The following is a 20822-nucleotide window of genomic DNA, read 5'->3' on the forward strand; positions in this document are numbered from 1 at the left end:
GCACTCAGCCCCGCCAGCAGAGTGACAAGTGAAACAGGGGTGATGACCCTGGGGTCATTTTTATCCTGACTTTTTAGCCACTGGGAAAAATTCCACAGCGTGAAAGGTGGTGTTTTCTTGCAGCAACTGAATTCAAAAGCATCCACCAGGCAAGCACAGGCTTACTTTTTTCTTGCACTTTGGGCCTTTTCTCCCAGGCTGAAGCAGTGGAGGATGGCAACTGCAGAGTGCTCCTGTGCCAACTGCAATCTCAGCAGCAGCACACTGACCGGCTCCTACGGATGCTCCTGCAAGCTGTCCACGGGTGCTTAGTGCCTCCCGAGGGTCAGGGAGTGGATGTGGGGCAAGGCGGAGACAGCACTGGGGCAGAGACAGCGCTGGGGCGAGCCCAGTTTCGCATCGGAAGGCAAAAGCGTGCTCGGGCAGAGTTCCACGCCGGGCACCGACCTGCCGCAGGGCGGGCCGGGCAGCGGGGATTGCCGGGGATGGCAGCGGGGATTGCCGGGGATGGCAGCGGGGATTGCCGGGGATGGCAGCGGGGATTGCCGGGGATGGCAGCGGCTCTCCCGGGCGGGCCGGGCAGCGGGGATTGCCGGGGATGGCAGCGGGGATTGCCGGGGATGGCAGCGGGGATTGCCGGGGATGGCAGCGGGGATTGCCGGGGATGGCAGCGGCTCTCCCGGGCGGGCCGGGCAGCGGGGATTGCCGGGGATGGCAGCGGGGATTGCCGGGGATGGCAGCGGCTCTCCCGGGCGGGACCGGCGAGGCCCGGGACCCCCGCCCGGCCCCACACGTGGCCGCCGCTCGCCACGTGCTGTCCCCCGGTCCGGCCCCGCCGCCCAATCAGCGCGCAGGCGCCGAGCTGCCTCCATCCCATTGGCTGCCGCCGAGTGCCCCCGGGCGGGCGGTGCGTCCCCCCCGCGCTCTCCCCCCGCCGCACGCCCCGGGGCTGTAACGCGCCCTGCGGTTGGCTGATGGCAGAGCGCCGGCGATTGGCGCATTGGCTCGAGGGGCGGGGGCTGCGATTGGCCGGGCGGTGCGGCGCGCGCGGCCATTGGCCGGGGCGGGGGCGGTGAGGGCGGGGCCTGGCGCAGGGCAAGGAAAGGGGGCGGAAGGGGCGCGCGCTCGCTCTTTCGTGTCAGTGCCCGGCCCGGCCGCCCGCGTGTCCCCGCTGCTCCCGCCGCTCGCCCGCGGCCCGATCTCCCCGCGTCGCCGCCTCGCCGGACGCGCCCACCCCGCTCCCGAACCAGCCCGGCCGCCGCCCCTGCGCCGCCAGGCACCGCCGCCATCATGGTGAAGATTACGAAGGTAAGGGCGCCGCGGCGCAGCCGCTGGGGTGGCAGCGGACGGACGCCGCCATGACGGGGCGGGTGGGTGAGCATGGCGGCGTATCGGGAATGGAGCCGCGCCGCCTTCCCGCCGCTCTGCGCTCGGGCCGCGCGGTGGCTCCGGGCCTGCTCTCCCTCGCCGTGAAGATGGCGGCGAGGGGAGGGGCCGCGGGCCCGGAGGCAGCGTTTTCAATCCCCCCCCTCCCCCCGGTCCCGCTCTGCTCCGTGCGCCGGCCGCTGTTGGGATACGGGGCGGGAGCGGAGAGCGCGGCGGGGCGCGGGTGCGGGTCCGTGTGTGTGTGAGGGGCGCGGGTGGGCCCCGCGTGCGAGCGCGCGCGGGGTGCGGGGCGGGGCTACGTCACAGTGCGGCCACGTGGGGCGCGGGCACAGCGAGCACGTGGGAGCGCGGCGCTGCCCCGGGAAGGCCCCGCACACCGGCGGGCGCGACCCCGCCATCCCCGGCAGCGCCGCGGGGGCCGGAGGGCGGCCACGTGGTGGGAACAATTGCCCGCCGCAGCGAGCGCTCGCAGGCGACCCGCGTGAGCACGGGAGCTAAACGTGCTGCTCGCGCTCTCTTTCAGACCCCGAAGAATCAGATGAAACAGAAAAAAATGGCTCTTCCCCCGAAAAAGTTTGAGGAAAGTGAGGAAGAGGAATCATCCGAACTAGAGGAAAGCAGCGGAGAAGAGGTGCTTGATCTAGAGATGGAGTCAAAATTATGCACGTGTTACAGAAGTATCATGAGGGTTGTGGGTTACACTGTAACAGGATGTTAATAAGCAGTCGGTGTTCCTCACTAAACTGTGGCTAAAGAATAAACTGGATTTTATGAAGTCAAAAATAGTACGGGGAAAACCAGCTCAACTGCTAAGTCTGTAGTTCCAGAGTTTTGGAAGTACTACTGGGGTCTTAAAGCTGATAAGCAAGTGGGTACTTATTTATTCTAGTAGTGAGCAACATGAGGATTGTCACATGCAGAAAATATTCAAGTGTAAAAATTCAAAGATGGTGAATGCTATTAGGCATCACTGGGATTGGTTCAGGACCAGGGAATGTAAAGGTGCTTTCGTGTTCTATAAGTAGGCTCTTAAAAACATGAAAAAACTGGGTTTGTGCTGTATTGACTTATCAGGATGGGTATTTGAGGTAACTTAATAGAAACTGTCAGAAGGATTTAAATTTCAGTTACTGTTTGTCTGATAATGAAGTAATGGTGGCTTAAACAGGCCAGCATGAATATTACATTAATGTGTCTTTCAGATGATGATCCCCCAGAAGAAACCACAAAAAGTTGCTGTTACCCCAGCCAAGAAGGCTGCAACTCCTGCAAAAAAAGTTGCTACTCCTGCAAAAAAGGCAATTACACCTGCAAAGAAGGTTGTGGCTACACCACAGCCCAAAAAGGCTGTTGCTCCAACGCCTAAAAAGGCTGCTGTCCTACCCAAAGGAGCAAAAAATGGAAAGAATGCTAAGAAGGAGGAGAGTGAAGAAGATGATGAAGAGGATGACGAAGATGATGATGAGGAAGAGGATGATGAAGAAGATTCTGGTATGTTACTTTTGAAATTTGCTTTCACTAAAGCCAGTTCAATCGAGTAATTAAATGCGAGTATCTTTGGAATTGAAAGATCTGTATTGCTTGGGGTGGGGGGGGTTGTCTTGGATTAAAGAATTTTTACAAAGGAGAGGTGGACAATAATGAACTTTGGAGGAGAGTTTGGGTTGCAGCTGCCCATAGATAGCCTCTAAAGCATCTCCTAGTTTCTTGATTGCTCTTTCCTGAACTTTTGGACAAAATTTAGAGAAGCTCTAAGTGCTTTGTGCATATACCACTTATCCATTGTACCTTAGCAGTCAATATTTTCGTGCTGTTGATGCAGATGAGGAAGAGGAACCACCAATGCCTGTGAAGCCTGCAGCCAAAAAGCCTGCAGCAGTACCAGCCAAAAAGCCTGCACCTGTGCCAGCAAAGCAGGAATCTGAGGAGGATGATGAGGAGGACGATGAAGAAGAGGATGGTATGTTTATTAACAGTTACAGGGAGCTGAGGGAGGGAGGCAGCTTAAAGGATAATGGGAGTGATGCAGTGTGTGCTAAGCTGGTTTTAACTGGTTGCTGTTGTCTAATGGGTCTTAATTTCCCTATTGTTAGTAAAATTTCCTACTATGGGTGAACAGGTATTGGTTTTTGTTTTTATTTTTATGCAGTAAAACTTGAGGAAGAGAGACAACTTCCGTAAAAATTAACTGTATTAAACTTTCTTCTTGAGAACATACAAACTTAAGAAGACATGAGAAGCATTTTGCTTAACAGCATTTTGTTTTCTTCGTTTCAAAAGGAGCTTAATGTGGAACTGTGTGAATACTGTGCTTGTCTTGTTTCAGAGTCTGAAGATGAAGCCATGGACACAGCCCCTGTTCCAGTGAAGAAAACCACTCCAGCCAAGGCTGCACCAGTGAAAGCCAAGGCAGCAGAGTCTGATGATGAGGAAGAAGATGAAGAGGATGATGATGAGGATGACGATGAAGAGGAGGAGGATGAAGAGGATGCTGAGGAGGAAAGTGAGGATGAAAGTGAGTTTAAATGTTTTTGAAACCATAACACTTTAATAGCAGGAAGGATGTCTGAACAAAATTACTGTGCTTAGGAGCAGCTGCTGAGTGACAAGAGAAGGTCTTATGTATGACTGGTGTAAAGATGAATGCTCCTGTGTTGATTCAATGTAGGAAAAGTTCTGTATTGTTTTCTGCCACAGAACCTGTCAAAGGAGCACCTGGAAAGAGGAAGAAAGAAATGGCCAATAAAAGTGCACCAGAGCCCAAGAAGAAGAAAACAGATGGTAAGTGGTGTGGGCTCATTAAATGATGCTTGTTTGATGGACTATGATTGGACTGTTGCATGAGGAATGTAACTCTGAACATCCAAGATGTCAGGGGTGGGGTTTCCTAGCACAAATGATGATTGAGGGACTTAATACTGAAATATGATGCCACTCTTGAGCAAAAACTGATGTGCTAAAGCTGTCTGAAGTCTGGCTCCCAGTTTTAAAAGCTGCCTTAACCCTTAAAAAATGTTATCTTTTCATTTAAAGGGCCCACATCATCTTTCTGTATATTTGTTTCAAATTTGGTCTGCACCAAGGAGTTTGATGAACTGAAGACTGGCCTCAGAGAATTCTTTGGAAAGAAGAATATTGAAATTTTAGACATCAGAATTGGTGTTTCCAAGTGAGTTCATCAGTAGAATTTTGCTGCTTATTTCTCTTTTTTTATCATTGATTTGTTTAGTGGGGTGCAAGTGTGCTGGTTCCCCTCAGTGTGCTGGGGTGGTTGTTAGTGATGAGGGCTTAACTTTGCCTGGAACTTGACCAGCAGGGACCTGATCCTTGAGTTGGGTGTTGGGGTTCTGTTTTTGGTCTTTGCTGCCAGAGATGGATCTGCTGAGATCTCAAGGATGCTGTTCTTTCAGGCGGTTTGGCTATGTGGACTTATCATCTGCTGAGGATCTGGATAAAGCTCTCCAGATGAATGGAAAGAAGTTCATGGGTTTGGAAATCAAAGTGGAAAAAGCAAAGAGCAAGGAAACTATGAAAGAAAACAAGAAAGGTACAGCCCAATAAAGAGTTCCTAAAATACTTACATATGGGTGTGCAGGTTTAGACTGGAGTATTTGCAAATGTGATCCAAATAAATAGTTTGGGGGGGCTAAGGAAGTCATAGGTCTCTTTCTGAAACTTTGGTACTTGTTTTTTGAACTTGATGCCCTTAAGAGAGGTACAGTAGTTTCCCTAACTTTCGTTACAGTTGGTTTTGTAGCTTCTGAAAATGTTAATGCTTGCTGTTAATTTCTGCTGGATCAGCTTGCTGGGTCTGACTGAACTGGCAGTGTAGATGAGGAGGGATTTTTAGCTGGTAACCTGATAGTAACTTTGTCTTTGCAGAGAGAGAAGCCAGAACGCTGTTTTTGAAGAACCTGCCCTACCGCTTGACCGAGGATGAGATCAGGGAGGTGTTTGAAAATGCCTTGGAAGTCCGGATAGTGATGAACAAGGATGGGAACAGCAAAGGGTGTGTAGCTGCAAGGACTGTTGTGTGTTTGCTGTTTTTCTAGCTCTGAGCATATTCTGATAAGCTTACATGTCCTCTGGCTCCCTTAAGGAACCTGCTGCATTCCTTGTCCTACTTCTTGCAGCGTTTTTCTTTTGCATCTTTCCCCTGTGATTTGCAAATATTGCCATTCCTGGAAGGAGGTGTTTGCTTACATTCTTTTCTGTGCTGTAGGATGGCCTATGTTGAATTTAAAACAGAAGCTGAGGCAAACAAAGCTCTGGAGGAGAAGCAGGGCACAGAAATTGAGGGTCGTGCTGTGGTCATTGACTTCACTGGAGAGAAGAGCCAGCAAGAACATCATAAAGGTACTTCCCATACTGCTAACATGCATACAGCTGACATTCAGGATTCATTTCCACTTGTTTCAGAAGGTCCTGGGGGTATGGCAACTTAAAATACTGCAAGAAAATTAAGATACTAGATCTTTTGTATGACTTCTGCTCTGCATCCTGTGCATTTTAAATCTCCAGTGTATGTTTCAGACAAGGGGGGGCAACTGGTCTCAGCGAATAAAAAAGGGTTGGATTTGGCTTTGTGCCTCACCTTGAGGTGAGGAAAGGGCAACAAGTATTCTTAACCCTTGGCAGAGTCTGGTAACTAGAAGAAGAGACCACTCCTTCTCCAGACTTGCACTTAACAGCACTAACTTTTCCCCATAGGAGAGTCAAAGACCCTAGTTGTCAACAACCTCTCATATGCTGCTACAGAAGAGACTCTCCAAGCAGTGTTTAAGAAAGCTTCTTCCATCAAGGTGCCACAGAACAACCAGGGCAGGCCTAAAGGGTATGTTGTGCCTTTGTTCTGACCCCCAGGCTGGCATTGCAAATTTCTTGTTGCTCCCAGGCTGACTGGATTCTTGCTCTCCACATAGGTATGCATATGTAGATTTTGCCACAGCTGAGGATGCCAAAGAGGCATTCAATTCCTATAACAACACAGATATTGAAGGCAGAACAATCAGACTGGAATTCAGTACACCATCATGGCAGAAAGGGAACACAAATGCTCGAGGAGGATTCAATCGTGAGTGTTTCATGTTTGATCTCCAGCTGTGTTGGGAGGACACTATCCAGGCAAATCTGGGGCTGCTTTAAAAAAAAATAATGAGTCAAATATAAACAAGTGTGCTGGATATGATGACTGATTATCTGAACTGCTGATGAAACTGTTGTCAAATTCCTCTAGATAGTCAAGTGCTGATCCAGCAGTGTCTGTACAGTTAGTTATTATCATTGTTGATAAGGTGCAAGCATCTATTTTAAAAAAGGTTGCGGGGCAAATTTAATTTGTAAGTATTAGGTTGGCTGATGGAAATCCTTTGATGTCAGGCTCTGACTGCAGTCCTGAAAAAGTTTCCATGAACTTCAGGTGCTTGAGGTGTCCCTTGAAAACAAGCCCTTTGTCTCTGAGAGGTCTGGGAGCCAGAAATGGAAGCTGGATGTGATGTTATGAAGCTGAAGGTTCCCTTGCTCAGGCTGAATGACTTCTGAATGTGTTCCCTTTTCACAGAGCAAAGCAAAACACTGTTTGTCAGAGGCCTTTCTGAGGACACCACAGAGGAGACGTTAAGAGAATCGTTTGAAGGCTCAATAAGCGCCAGAATAGTCACAGACAGAGACACTGGATCATCTAAAGGGTGGGTTAAACATCACCTGGGATAGGTTCAGGTGCTACAGAGTACCTCACTTCAGCTGATACCTGCAATGCAGGCTGTTTCTCATGTTATTGTGGGTGGTTCTATGAAACTGGTAAATAGGGTGGGAGCAGAGAACACACACACACACTGCTTTGGGTCCACTAGTGGAGGGTAGCACGTGCTCTCTTCTCAATGAGCTCCTTCCTGCCAACAAATCTCGTGGCAGCTGATGGATTCGCACGAGAAGAAGATTAACTGCTCAGTACTGGCAAACTCACAATGGGGCTCCATCGATTGTGATTAGCCACTGCTGTCCTACAAGTGACATCCTGTGAGATGCAGAAATGCTCATGTTTGATTCTGAGATTATTTCTGTCAGGAACCTGTAGGTGGAGCTGCAGCTCATGGAGTGTGGCTGACTGTCACTTGTAACCTGTTTCCTAGGTTTGGGTTTGTGGACTTCAGCTCTGCAGAAGATGCCAAAGCAGCTAAAGAAGCCATGGAAGATGGAGAGATAGATGGAAACAAAGTGATCCTCGATTTTGCCAAGCCAAAGGGTGAATTTCAGCGTGGCGGTGGATTTGGTGGTCGTGGTGGCAGAGGAGGTGGCCGAGGAGGAAGAGGTGGATTTGGTGGCAGAGGTGGTGGCAGAGGTGGATTTGGAGGTAAGAGGAAGCACATGCTGCTGTTTGGAGGGGGTGTACTCAGAATTAAGCTCAAAGCCATTCTTGGGGTTATGGTGTGGGGCTACCCCAGAGCATTGGATGTGAATTTATTTTCTGTTTTGTGCTGGGATGGGTTTGGAATACATACCACTAAAACTCTGTTTTTTGCAATAATTTTCTTTCTAGGTAGAGGACGAGGTGGCTTCCGAGGAGGCAGAGGAGGAGGTGGAGATCACAAGCCGCAAGGAAAGAAGATCAAGTTTGAATAAATTTCCCCTTTCCTTTCCCTTCTTCTGCTCTCCGAGACTATCTGAAAGGACTCCGGGGGCTTTTATTCTCCTTTGATCTTAGCGGAGCCTTTGGAGGACATTCCAAGAAGCGAAGCAGTACTGTCAGCCACTTGGAAGATAAAATTTTCATTTCAAGGAAGAGAGAGCAAGCCATTTTGACTGCTTGCCTGTTCAAATGAACTTTTTAAAACAAAGAGTGATAGATGTGGGAATTTACCCCTTGTCTGTGAGTTGTCTTGAATTTATAATGTTTTACCCATGTACAATTTTTTTTTTTTCCTATAAACTTCTGTAGCATTTTTGCTGTAAAAATGCAGAATGTTTTATCATCTGTGCTTCAGCACCCTGTCTTGGACAGATTAAAGGACCTAAACTGGTTCGTGTTACTTCTGTGCCACTAAAGCCAGGCTGTGAGAAAAACAGGCTGTAGCCTTCCCTCTTTTGGGTTATTTGTGTCACAGCAGCAGCTTCTGTCCTGCTTTTCTCTAGCCCGTGTCAGCTCCCAGCAGTGTATGTGTGCTGTGTTAGCAGGAAGTAGGGGAGAAGATCATGATGGTCAAGGTAAGCTCTGTAACCACAACTATATTTTATTTTTCTTTTTAACTGAAGATGCTGTGATGGTGCTTGCTAGGCAATTGCTTTTCTACTTTTTAAACAAAGTAAATCAGATCTTGTACTAAGGCCCTGCATTCAGTTGCTCTCTCCTAGAGGCGTTTTCTCTTATGCTTCATTCCAAATTGTCTCCTCTTGCCCCTGAGTGTGAAGCAAATACATGAACAGGAGTTTGGGCTAAGTGGCTGCTTGTTTGTAACTTAACTAAACTAGACTCAGGCCTGCTGCCCTGCCTCTCACAGGCTCAGGATTGGGGATGGAGTGACAGTGGCAGTAGCCACTGGCCAATTTTTCTAGCCAGGCACAGGTGCTGTCCTGCAGTGGCAGCTTTTGGTTTACCATGTACTCCAGAGCTGTGGGTGTATAAAACACGGGCACAGAAAAGCAGGGCTGTGCAGCTCAGCCTTCCTGGGCACAGGGTCCTGGAGTGTCATCTACCCCTGCCCTGCTCTGCCGTTTGGCCCCTGCCAGTGCTGGGATCTGCTCCTACCCTGCTCTGGCCACTTCTCCCTTCGCCGGCCGCAGGCTGTGGGGTTCGTGTGCCCTGTGTCACCGGCCCAGGGCTCCCCCGGCCCTTCGCCATCGGCCATTTTGGAGCCGCACGCGCGGCCCGGCGGCAAATGGTCGGAGGGGCGGGCGCGGCCGCCAGGGGGCAGCACCGGCCCGCGCGCCGCCTCCCGCCGCGCTTGGCGGGCTGTGCATGAGAGAGGCAGGGCTGTCCCTGAGGGAGGGCTGTCCCTGAGGGGATGGAGGGCTGTGCCTGAGGGGATGGAGGGCTGTGCCTGAGGGGATGGAGGGCTGTGCCTGAGGGGATGGAGGGCTGTTCTTGAGGGGAGGGCTGTGCCCGAGGGGATGGAGGGCTGTCTGTGAGGGAGGGCTGTGCCCGAGGGGATGGAGGGCTGTCCGTGAGGGAGGGCTGTCCCTGAGGGGAGGGCGGGCCGCGGAGCCTCGGCCGGAGCCGCCGGCACACTCCCGGACACGTGGCACACAGTGCCGTGTGACAGCGTGGCGTCACCCTGCAGAGTGAATGGGCAGGAGTATCCATGAGTGCATCCACTCAGCATTTATGTTTTGTCCGTGTGTACGAAATTGTTGGTGCCCTGGAGAAGCCAGCGCCACTGACAGCTGGCCCAGCCTGCCAAATGCAGTGTGGCCTGGTCCCATTTGCTGGCCTCTCTGCTCCCCAGCACTGCGAGTGACCGAGGTGGGTACCAGCCCTGCAAACTGAACCCCCTGGTGCCTATCAGCAAGGTGAGACCCATGGCTTCACCTGAGGCTGTTCTCTTTACCCCGGCCACGTTCAATCCTCATGACCAGAGGTTGTTACCCCATGGTGGTGCTTTGGCTGTGGAAGTGAGCAAGGTCCTGCTGTGGGGAGGGTAACAGGGATGGGGGTGCCTATCTCCTTCTGTACAAGGAGTACTCAACAAAAGCAGTGACTTTCCAACCCTGCTGAGCTGGCTTTTTCCTGAGAGTGACACGAGAAGCTCTTCCCTGCAGGCGCCCAGGAAGATCTGAAGTTTAGTTTGAAATGGAGGCAGAGAAGTGCCTGAAAAAGAGAAAATACCCACCAGCCTTGTTACCATGCCAGGCTCCACAAGGGAGCAGTGCCTAACTGGAACAGGGCAGCTACAGTCCCCAGTTGCCCATTCCAAGGAATAGTTTTGTCACTGTAGCCCCTTGCCAGGTTTTGCTCCCAGCAGAAACTCACTAGTAATGATACAAGGTGAAGGCTTTTAGGATTTTTTTTCTTCTTCTTTTAACCTTTATTTAGAAACTAGAGTATTCACCAAACTCTATAAGGTTTCTCTGTACAGGTCCCACCAGGTGAAGAACAACACTGAGAGATGTCTGCACATAGCCCTGACTCACTGTACAAATCACTACAGAGAACAAGAGCTGACCCTGCATCCAGGATAAATGTACAGCCTAAAGTACTGTACATGACATAAATTATGGAGGTATCAATTTGAAAAGTGATTCTGAATTCACTCCTGTTGGAAGGAGGGAAGGGAGGGGAAAAGAGTTTGCATGCTGCCTAAACCCAGTGGGTACCAAAAATGCCCTCAGGACTCTGCCCTGTTGCTCCAGGGACTCGGTGCATTGTACATCCAATTTCACAGTATCACCACCAGCTGAGCCCTGGGCACCACTAGCTCTTTTCTCTTCCTCCTCTTCAACTCTGCATCTCATCTCAGCAGGGCCATTTTGAGAGTGGTGTGGCTTGGCATGTGAGTGCCCTTTTTGACTGGTTTATGCCCTTTTTTAGTTTGTTTTCTAACCTGGGGAATGTACTTGGAGTAAATGAAACAGGCCTGTTTCAAAAATGCATTAAGAAAAAGAGAGAAAGAAAAAAAAAAGGCACTGCACAGGGGGACCTTTGAGGTAGTAAATTTTTTTTCCTTTCAATGTCTGGCACCAGAGAGGGAGAGAGAGTGAGGGCATGTGTGCCCGTGTTTCGCTGTGCAGGGTCAGGGCCATGGATGTGGCTGTGTGTGTCCCCTGCAGGGACATCTGGGCATGCCAGCCCTACACACAGGGACATCTGTGCGCAGAGCCTGTGCCTGGGAGCACGTGTGTGAGCGTGTGGGGCTTTGCACATTCCTGTGGCTTTGCTCATGCCTGCAGTCAGTGGCTGGGGAGCATCCGTGGCCCTTGTGTGGCCACATGTCTCTGTTGGGTGGTTTCCACCAAAGCAGCCAGCCCAGGGCTCCCCTCAGAGCTCGTGGCCCCTTCACCCCAAAGAAGAAAAGCCGTGTCTTGTGCCACCATTCCCTGTCATGCTCTTGCATCTCAGCCTGTTGGATAAACACTGCAACAACCCTGAGAGGAGCAGAAGTGTGAAACACAGCTTTCCTTCACTTTGTCCCCTCGGACCCTGCTTGTCATGCCAGAGCAGGACCAATGTCTCCAACCTACCCTGGAGCATCACAGCTGCTGACAAACCAGGGCTGAACCCAAAGCAGCCACACACAGGGCCTTTGGGGCTGCTGTCCCCCTTTGCAAGGAAAAGCCACGAGGGCAGCTGTGCCATGGAGAGGGTCTCCCCCAGCACCCCCTGGGATGCCCAGGAATTAAGTAGGGTCCCAGAAGTGACAAATCCCTGGGGCGCTCCAAGGGGGGGGCACCAATTTTCTTCACTGCTTCTTTGGCCACAGGCAAGGGCAGCTGGCCAGTCTCTTTCCTGCCAGGAGGTACAAATCCCTGAGGAATTTCAGCTGGGTGCATTCCTCTGAGGACATGTGCAGTAAGGCTGCAGAGGGGCTGGGGAGCCAAGCACAGCCCAGGCTGGTGCTGGGAGCCACTGTTGCCTGGGACCCTCTGACAGTGACAAGGACCCCAATGCCCCGACTGCCAGGCTGAAACCCTAAAGGGACTGTTGAGGGCCAGCCTCAGAGAAGAGCCCCTTTCCCCAGCTGCATGTAGGGACACAGGACTTTTTGGTAGAGAAGAACCCAGTGCACACAGGGTCAATGTTACCAAAACCTTGCATGGAGAAGAAATTTGAGATAACAAACAAAATCACATGATTTTTGAATTGGGAGGGGCCAATGCACTTGTAATTGGCTGAACTCCCTTGGAGCAGCTTCCCTGGATAGCCAGACCCTGAACATCTCCAAAAAATGCCAATGCCACATCCTTCCCTGCCTCCCTCTACCCCTCCACTCATCATGCTGCTGTGCAGAAGGTACCTAATGCAGAGCACAAACCTCTTGGCCCTCTCCATTTTGTGCTCAACTTGTCATGTTTTGTTGGTTTTTTTTCTCTTTTTCAGCAACCCCCAACCCAGCTGGAGATACGTGAACCACAATACAGTACAGGAACAAACACTATCGCAAACCCTGCCCGCGAGTGCAGCGTCTCTGCCCTCCTCACTCTGGAGGGCAGTGCCCCTGAAGGGTCTGTGTGCCACCAGCAGAGGCTCACCCCACCCCAGAGCAGGGATTGATTGTCCCAACTCCTGCAGTCCCAGCTCTCCAGAGAGACTGAGCTAAAGGACATTGAGTTTTCTTGAGCATGTCAAGTTACTGTGGACCAAGTCCCACATTTGGAGCAACTCTGGAGGCAGCAGTTTATGAACTACCAACATACTCCGGTAAAAACATGGCTCCTTGTTCATCTTGCTGTTCTTGTTTTTCACAATGCCAAAAGTTTTGAAGCCCTCATGCCCAACAGGTGACACTTTAAGGACTTCCAAGCACATCCCTAGGAAGACATCATCGATGGGGTACAGCTCCAGTGTCTCTGAGGCCTTATGAAGCCTCTTGGCCAGGGCTCCACCCATGATGAAGCCCCCACCCCCTGCATAGGGTGGGTAGATGTTTTTGTTGTAGAGGGCACTGGGGATGTAGTACTTGTTCTCCTTCTTACGGATCGGCCTGGCCTTGTAGAGGACATCCCCCACAAAGAGGTCCTCTCCCTCCTTCTTGTCCTCCAGGAACTCCAGGATATTGCTGGGACTCACAAACACATCGTCGTCCCCTTTGAAGATGAAGCGGACGCTGTCACAGTAGATGTCGAGCCACTTCAGGAAATGGACTTCTTTGAGAGTGAGGTTGAAGAAGCTGTCCAGGAAATCCCACTGCAAGATGTCCCCATAGATGCGGTTCTCATAATCTAGCAGTTTCTGGTGGTTGGCTCTCTCCTCCTCCTTGGAGGCGGTGCCCAGCAAGAACAGCGTCCTGATCCTCTTGCCTTCCACCTCCTTCTCTTGGCCCCAGGTCCTGCGGATGGCCTCGCGGCGGTCGTGCTGTGTGATGATGGACTTGACCACGATGAGCAGGTAAACATCCCCGCTGCACTTCTCTGGGTGGTTGATCAGTATGGGGAAGTAGCGGCAGTGCCGATAGAGCAGGAACTGCTGGAAGTTGGGCTCCAGCCCTTTGAACCAATCCATCTTGCTGAAATTCTGGTTGGCTGAGCAGTTGGTAGTGGTGACATCCCAGGATTTTGTTTGCTTTGCCGTCACGCTCTCCTCCTTCACAGGAGCTTTCTCCTTCTTGGTCTTCCAGAAAGTGCTGCTGATGGAGAAGGCGTTGTCCCTCTTCTGTGATTTCAAATGCTCTGAAGGGGGAAGTTCTTTCTGCTGCTGGCCCTGCATGAACTGGTTTGGGGCCATTCCACGCTGCAGCACCGTCACTGTAATGATCAGCAAGAAGGAGAGACAAACTGTTTTGTAGATGGTCTTCTTCCTAAAGGGAAGAGACAAGGGGTTAAGGAGAAAAAACTACAGGGTTCAAGAGGCTTTATCTGCAAAAGCATTTCCTCAAGAGGTCATGGGATGCTCATAATCTTTGTTCAATCACCTTTTGAGGAGCAGAAACCTCATGGGAAGAGCTGCAGGACACCTCCAGGCATACTCTTCCCAGATGCATCCTGCTTGTGGGGTGTCTCTGGGACCACACTTCATGTAGGGGCAGGCACGAGGTATGTGGGAACGGCTGCAGTGTAATCTGGTAACCCCAGTGCTAAGATCAGGGAAGGGTTCACAGGAAAGATGAAAATGGGCTGACAGAAGTCAGGATGAGAGTTTCAGCAAGGCAGCTGTTTCAGAACAAAGTCCCAGGGAAACCGCTGTTTCAGCCATCTGAAAATTGCAGTTGAGGACAAGAGCAGGAGGGAATTATCTTTTCCACAGAAGCCTTAGCTCCAAGACAGACATGCTGTCCATGGCTTAAACTGGCATCACAAGTTACACAGCACTGAGAAACCAGAGTTGGCAAGAGTCAACATGAAAACAGCACTGCTGTTTCATTTCAAAATGGCATATCAGGATGAAAAAAAAAAAATAAAATAGCCATTTGAGTCAAATTTCACGGTTCGGTGGGAAAAAGACATCCTTAACCCTACAGTCACCTTAGGAACCAGTATTTCTGGGAGCACTCCTGGGTATTTTGGCAGCTCTTGAATCCTGTTGCTTCCTTTGTGGTGATATGAAGCAGCATATGCAGGGCATATTGGGTGGGCAGATTTTCCCAGCTTATGACAAATCAGGTGTCTGCATGTCCAGGGTCTGCAGGGCATGAATAGATGAAACCCAGTTCTTCTTCTGGGGCCATCCTGCTGCTCTCCTCTGCTACAGACCTATAGCCCTGGGAAGCTGCTGGCTCATGGGACAAACCCTGGGTGGAGCTCATGGGAGGCTTGAGTGGGATCCTCCTGAGGGACTATGTGAGGGCTCCACTTGGAGATTATTGATACACAATTGCTCCCCAGCCTGCTTTTCCACACAGCCAAAGGTGGGTTTCTTGTCCCACTGCCACAGAGGAGGGGAACTGCCCTCTCTGCCCAGCTGTACAACATAGCTCCTGAGAGCTCAGCTTCTCTCCACAGCTTGCACATCTGCAGCAACTCCCTCCTGTCTCAGTCCTGTGTGTTCTGGCCACCTTGGGCCATCTCCCTGTGCAGATGAAGCTCCCAACAGCTTCCCAAGGGCAGCCTCACCTCTGTCTTTGACAGATAATGCTTGGCAGTCTCTGGACCCCTTTTTCCTGCCACTGGGTTGTAGAGCTGGTGGAGACAGATGTGGCACTGGTCTTGGGACACCCCATGCCTGTCCTTTTAATGTCAGAAGCACATTCCAGCCTGGGTGACACCCACTGAAGAAAGATCCAGAATTATCTCTAGCAGGCAGATGCACCTTCCCTTGAGGACAGTCCAGAAAAGGAGCTTGAGGCTGAAACCTGAAATATTTAACCCAAGTATTTTCTAAACACACAAAAAACCCCCCAAAAGCCATGAAACACTCCTAGACCTGGGGGCTAGATCATAATCAGAAGCACTGTGAAGCTGCTGAAGTTTTGGGTCTCAGGCTGCACCAAAACATCTGCTTGGTGGGACACCCCATAGGTTGTCAGATTCCCCAGAGCAGGAGACAGCACTGTGCTTAGGGATTCCACTCACCCTGAAATGCAGGAATCCCAGATGGGAACCAGGAGCTTTCAGGAGCTCCTGTCTCTGGCTTCGCCCTGAAGCACAAAGAACTTTTGAGCCTGACATTGTCGTGGGAAAACTGTGATCACTAGTGTGGACTGTGGGAGCGAGCGTGCAAATAAGTAATTAAGAATAAATTGATAGATATTCCTCATCTGATTTTATATGTGGCCACTCATCTGAGACTGATGAGGGAGCAGTTCTGATTAGATCTCACCATTCCCTTAACCCTCTCCAGCCCTGCCTGCACAGCTTTGAGCTTATACTTACAAACCCTTCAGTTCCAATATAACTTGACATCAAGCACAGCCAAGCAATGTTTAAAACTTTCATCCATACCTTGCACTGCTGCAGAAATAACCCCTGTCACCCCTGCATAGTAATTCTATTTGCATCAATGCCATCCCATCCTGTCCTGTCCCACCCAATTCTTACACTCCCCACCACCCAAGGACAAGTGATAAAATACCCAGCCTGAAGGATGACCAAAGGTCCCCCAGAAGCCAAATGGCAGGGAATTACTAATACAAATTTTAAAATTTGCATAGGTAGGGCTGTCACTAGCTGGCACAGATGGTCCCAGCTTTGGCAGACTCTGCCTAACAGAGAGGAGCTCCTGGGTGCACTGACCCCCATTACTCTCCTTGGGTCCAGACAGAAGGTTCTGACCCAGGGCTGAGGGGACTACTCCAGCTTTTACTAAGCAGTGGAGCGTTGAGTGGCCTGGGTATGTTTATAGGTGAGGTGTTGCACAACAGCACAGAAACTTATTCTTCCTTCATTCAGTGGGCCTGGTTTCCCAGCTCTCACCAGTGCAATTCCTGCTTTGTTACAATAATCTATTCGCAATTTTTCCTACAGGTCTGACTGCAAACCACGGGGTCCCACAAGGTCCAGCAGGAGTCAGGAGCCCCACAACCACCTCTGCCCTACAGAAACCCTGTCCCTGCACTGCTGGGAAAGCAGAGGGAACTGGGAGGACCCTGAGCCACAGCTGCAGGCAATTCCCACATCAAATCAAGGATTTGGGGTGCAAAAGACCGGCTGTTATTCGTGCATCCTTTCAGATCATGAGTCTTTCTGCTCTGTGGTCTCCTCAGCTGGGAAGTACTTTAGGTATGGGTGAGAAAGTAACTCCTGCTTTCTGGGGATGATTTGGCAAGAGAGGTGCTTTGGGTTTGGCAGAGAAGTCACCCTGCCAAGCCCCAGGACCCTTCTTTGGGGCACTGCCCCAGCCAGTCCCCATGGTGTCCCCAGGAGTTGGGGACACCCAGCACTACAGGGTCCAAGGGTGGGAGCCACCGGGGAAGCTCCCATCGATGCCAGCCAGGTCTCTCTGCCCCAACTGCTGATGTTGGTACCATCAAGAGAGGTTTGAAAAAGTCTTAATGCTCCTCCTCTTCCCTTTTATCCACCAAGGAAACTTCAAAAGCTTCCCTGTGAGGTGGCTGCGCCAACGGGCAGTTAAACATAAACTCCAAATTAGAGGTGGGCAGTATCCCTTTCACGTGTTGATGCTCGAGGGCAGATGAGGCCCCGGGAGACAGGGACTCTCTATCCCAATCCCTTCACTTTGGATTCATGTGAAAACCTCTTTGATCCGCCAGCGCTGTTTATGTGATAGAGTTTTTTCTGTCCCCTCAATTAGACCCACTGGAGGCACGGCAAGTATAGAGCCCTGTCTGTTGACAGTGCCAAGGACTCGGAGAGGGGATCTTATGAAGGGGAAGATGCTGGACAGAAAGCACCCAAACGTCCCCAGAAACAGCCTGAGCAATAGCTGGGTAAAGCGGGGCTGCAGCTTCCCAGGGGGTGCCCGGAGGCGCGTCCCCTCCTCATAAAAGCCGTCTGGTTTAAATACAAGGCGGTAAAAACACGCTTCTGGGGAAGGGGCAAGAGCCGAAGTCCCGAGTGTTGCCCCCGGCGAGGGCATCTGCCCTCAAGCTGGCGTTGCCGTGGGACAGGGACCCCACCGGGCAGCGCTGGAGGCGCTGCTGTCCCCGGCCCCACCACACAAACCAGGTCTTTTCAGGGAAAAGCTGGGAAAAGCAACCCCAGGGACTGGGGGCCCCAACCGGCCGCCCCTGCCCGTCGCTCCCATCCTGCCTCCCGCTGGCCGGAGCTCCGGTGCCCCGGGATGGAGAGAAATTAGTGTCGGGAGCGGACCCCAGAGAGCCTTTCCAGGGATACCGCGGGCAGGGAGACCCCGCCTGGGAGCCCCGAAGAGCCGCGACGGCGGGAAGGTCGCTCTGGGATGGGGACTGACGGGCAGGGGACAAATGACAAGCTCCGTCCTTAGTCGCTTCCCCATGCCCACCCTTCCCCACCAGAGCTGCCCTACCCCGGCCAGCCACCCGCGAGGGGACTTTCGAGAGGGACCCGGTGCGGAGGGGACGCTCCGGGCAGGACCCAGCGTCGGGACGGTGAGCAGCGGGAGCAGAGGACGCGGGACGGCGAGGACAGGGACACCGGGACCCGGTGCGGGAGCGGGGCTCGGGCTCCGCGCTCCCCGGAGATCACTCACCACTGGAACATGCTGGGAGTGGGACGGGGCGGCCGCTCCGCTGCTGGCCGGGCTGCCCGCGGTCCGGGCGCTTCTCTCTGCGCTCTTCCTCCTCCTCCTCTTCTTTTTTCTGGGTTTTTTTTTTTTTTTCCTCCCTACTTTTTCTCTTTTCCCTCCCCTCTCTCTCCGAGGTGGAGCCTAGAGATGGATGGCAGAGCAGGTAGGTTAACTCTTGCCCTGCCCCTCTGTCCCGTCCCCCCACGCCCGCCTGCCCGCCCTCCCCAGCAGACACACACACAGACACACACCTCCCCGTGGGGCAAGGAGATTAAGGGTGACACCCACCTTCCCCTGCTGCTGATGAGACACTCGCTAGAATCTGGGAACTGGGGGCGTCCTACTCCAGCTCCTTGTGTACTGTGCCCTCTCTGGGGTGCGTTAGCTCTGCCCCAGAGTCTTTAATGCGCCTCCTGAGATCCCCACCTCTACTGGCACCCGTCCTTCCCCCACGACCCACATCTCACTCAGGGTGCACACCTTGTCAAGGACCAATACTCTGCCTAGGACGCTAGTCTCACCAGGCATCCACACCGTCCAGGACTCACACATTTTCTGGGACCCACAACCCACCTGGGGGTGCAGGGAGTTGTTGCAGCAGGGAGGTGCCTGCTCGGCTTGCTGAGAACCCTCATGAGTCAAATTTCCAATAGCATCAGAGGCAGGTAAGGTGTCCTTCCAAACTATTCCTTCAGCCCTGGTTCAGATGCAGTTTCACTTGCATTTTTGCTACAGCCATATCAGCATGAGACATCCCATTGCTCATTAAAAAGCAGATTAAAGACCTTCCCTTTCTTTTTAACATAACATTTAAGTTGCAGGAGTTTTTCAGCCATAAAAATCAGTCCCTGTAATTTCTGATATCTCCCTCTTTTGTCATCCTCCCAATCCCACCAGCTGCTCATGTCCACCATGAAGCCAGGCTGGGAAGCCTGCAGGAAATTTGCAGTATTTACTTTCCTGTCCAGCAGAGATATCTCTGTCCCTTTCTGAACAGTTCCTCTGCATTTTTCATGAGTTATGAGGATCAGGGTGTCCTACAACTCTTACAGTCCCCTAGACATGCTGAGCTTCTCATGTGAAAGGCTCCTTTTGCCTGGACATACAGAAGGACCTACAGAACCTCTTCTACTCAAGCATCAAGAAAAATCCATGCCCAGCTCAATCTGGGGAGGAAGGTTGCATTGCTTTCTCCAGATGTTTCTCTCTCCTTATCTCATCTTATTGCTTTCCCAGGTGCCCTGCAGCAAAAGCTCCCCAGGAAACATTTTGCCCAAACGGGCTGCACCAGCTCTACAGCATCCCATGTCCTTATCATCACCAAAAGTCCATACATACCTTCCCTGATTCCTTTTCAGCCTGTTCCCAGTGCCTAAAGGAAAGTTTATATTTGCTGCACTCATAGCCCCAAGAAATTCATGGCCGTGAGATTTACTGAGCATCAGCTTGACCAGAACAGGCTGTAAGAAAGACCCACCTCATCCTTGCAGCACGAGAGATTGTAGGTGCATGCCAGCCCATGGCTGGGAATTCACCCCACTCTGCAAAGAGGGGCTCACAGTGAAGGACCCCATGGAGAATGGCCCTTGCACAGCCTGGGGTGAGTGCTGCTGTTCCAGGGCACCAGCAGCTGTGGGTGTGTGACAGTCTCTGGTCCCAGCCGTGGTGCAGCCTCAGGGCTGTGCTGCCCCGGAGGGAAGTGGCACTGCTGCAGGGTAAGGAGGGCTCCTGGCAGCCTGGGGCAGGGAGCTGTGCCAGCCCTGCTCCGACAGCTGCTTCCGTGCAGGAAAGCTGTAGGGCCACAAGCACGGGACTTCCCTGATCATTCCATGCTGCTCTGTAGGGTTTTGGCTCAAATAATTCCCTACCCGCCCCATGAGGGAAAAGGTGCACACCCCACTGCATGAGAGCACTGCAGGCCTGGGGTGTGATGGCTGCACAAAGCTTTACCTCTGATAATCATTAAAGGCTCAAATCCTGCCAGCTCTGGGGCTTCTGATGCCTGGTATAATCACGGTCCTGGGCATCCCTGGCACCACCAGCTCCTGTTTCAAGAATTAACCTGAAAATGAAGCAGAATAGTTTATGATTTTTTTCATTGTTACATAGAAAATTTTAGGACAAAACCAAATTTTCAGCTCTTCAGATTCACCCTGGGAAAGCAGAAAAGCAGCAGGAAGAACAAAATTCACCTGAAAGCATTTCTTTATAAAAGTCTTACTCCACACTCATTCCATTTGCCTCTTTCCAGCGCCCAGCAAGAACAAGTTTCACATGAGCAGCCACAACCACTCTGCTGAGACTGAAACATATAAAAGAGAAACCTGAATATTTTTATTCGCCCCAGCAGACTCAGCCAACAGCATATCCCTGCCATTCCTGCAAAGCAGCTGAATCTGTAGCCCTGCCCCTCCTTCTCTGCAGCACCCATCACCTGTATTTCATAGGTCTGAGCCATCAGACTGAAATCTGGAGGCACCAGGAGGCACTTTCTGGCACTGTGAGCAGAGCTGTGGGTTTCTGGGTAAGTGCTCTTGGGTGGCAGGTGCTGCTTGGGCATGGAAAAGCCAAATTCCTCTGCCTTGCACAACATCAGTGACATTTGAGGTGAGCCAGGCCACTGCAGCACTGGGAGAGCTTGCAGGGCACCTGTGAGGAATAGCATTTGGACATGCTGTCATTGCATTGG

At 51.8% G+C, this 20822-nt stretch overlaps 2 protein-coding genes across 2 annotated transcripts; one reads left to right on the plus strand and one right to left on the minus strand.

Annotated features, from left to right (window-relative positions):
• The first annotated feature begins 1062 nt into the window (after positions 1 to 1062).
• Positions 1063 to 8405, plus strand: NCL (nucleolin). Its single transcript, XM_079314909.1, has 15 exons — positions 1063 to 1308; positions 1910 to 2017; positions 2589 to 2877; positions 3209 to 3346; positions 3713 to 3901; positions 4084 to 4167; positions 4420 to 4555; positions 4797 to 4933; positions 5269 to 5395; positions 5609 to 5742; positions 6097 to 6220; positions 6309 to 6460; positions 6947 to 7073; positions 7518 to 7738; positions 7925 to 8405. Exons 1-15 carry the CDS (start codon positions 1291 to 1293, stop codon positions 8005 to 8007), a joined length of 2067 nt encoding a protein of 688 aa, XP_079171035.1. The 5' UTR covers positions 1063 to 1290; the 3' UTR covers positions 8008 to 8405.
• Positions 8406 to 10355: 1950 nt separating this feature from the next.
• Positions 10356 to 19669, minus strand: B3GNT7 (UDP-GlcNAc:betaGal beta-1,3-N-acetylglucosaminyltransferase 7). Its single transcript, XM_079315056.1, has 3 exons — positions 18707 to 19669; positions 18098 to 18274; positions 10356 to 13832 (listed from the first exon to the last, which is right to left on the minus strand). The coding sequence occupies exons 2-3, from the start codon at positions 18106 to 18108 to the stop codon at positions 12632 to 12634; spliced, it is 1212 nt and encodes a 403-aa protein (XP_079171182.1). The 5' UTR covers positions 18109 to 18274; positions 18707 to 19669; the 3' UTR covers positions 10356 to 12631.
• Between the last annotated feature and the right edge of the window lie 1153 nt (positions 19670 to 20822).

The sequence above is a fragment of the Erithacus rubecula genome (genome assembly GCF_903797595.1).
Source record: "Erithacus rubecula genome assembly, chromosome: 11".
Classification (NCBI taxonomy): Eukaryota; Metazoa; Chordata; class Aves; order Passeriformes; family Muscicapidae; genus Erithacus; species Erithacus rubecula.

Bases quoted from the DNA above. Each gene is read 5' to 3' on its own strand.
- NCL (XM_079314909.1), top strand. The intron at 2,878-3,208 runs GTATGTTACTTT...CTGTTGATGCAG, and splicing joins GGATGATGAAGAAGATTCTG to ATGAGGAAGAGGAACCACCA. The intron at 7,739-7,924 runs GTAAGAGGAAGC...TTTTCTTTCTAG, and splicing joins TGGCAGAGGTGGATTTGGAG to GTAGAGGACGAGGTGGCTTC.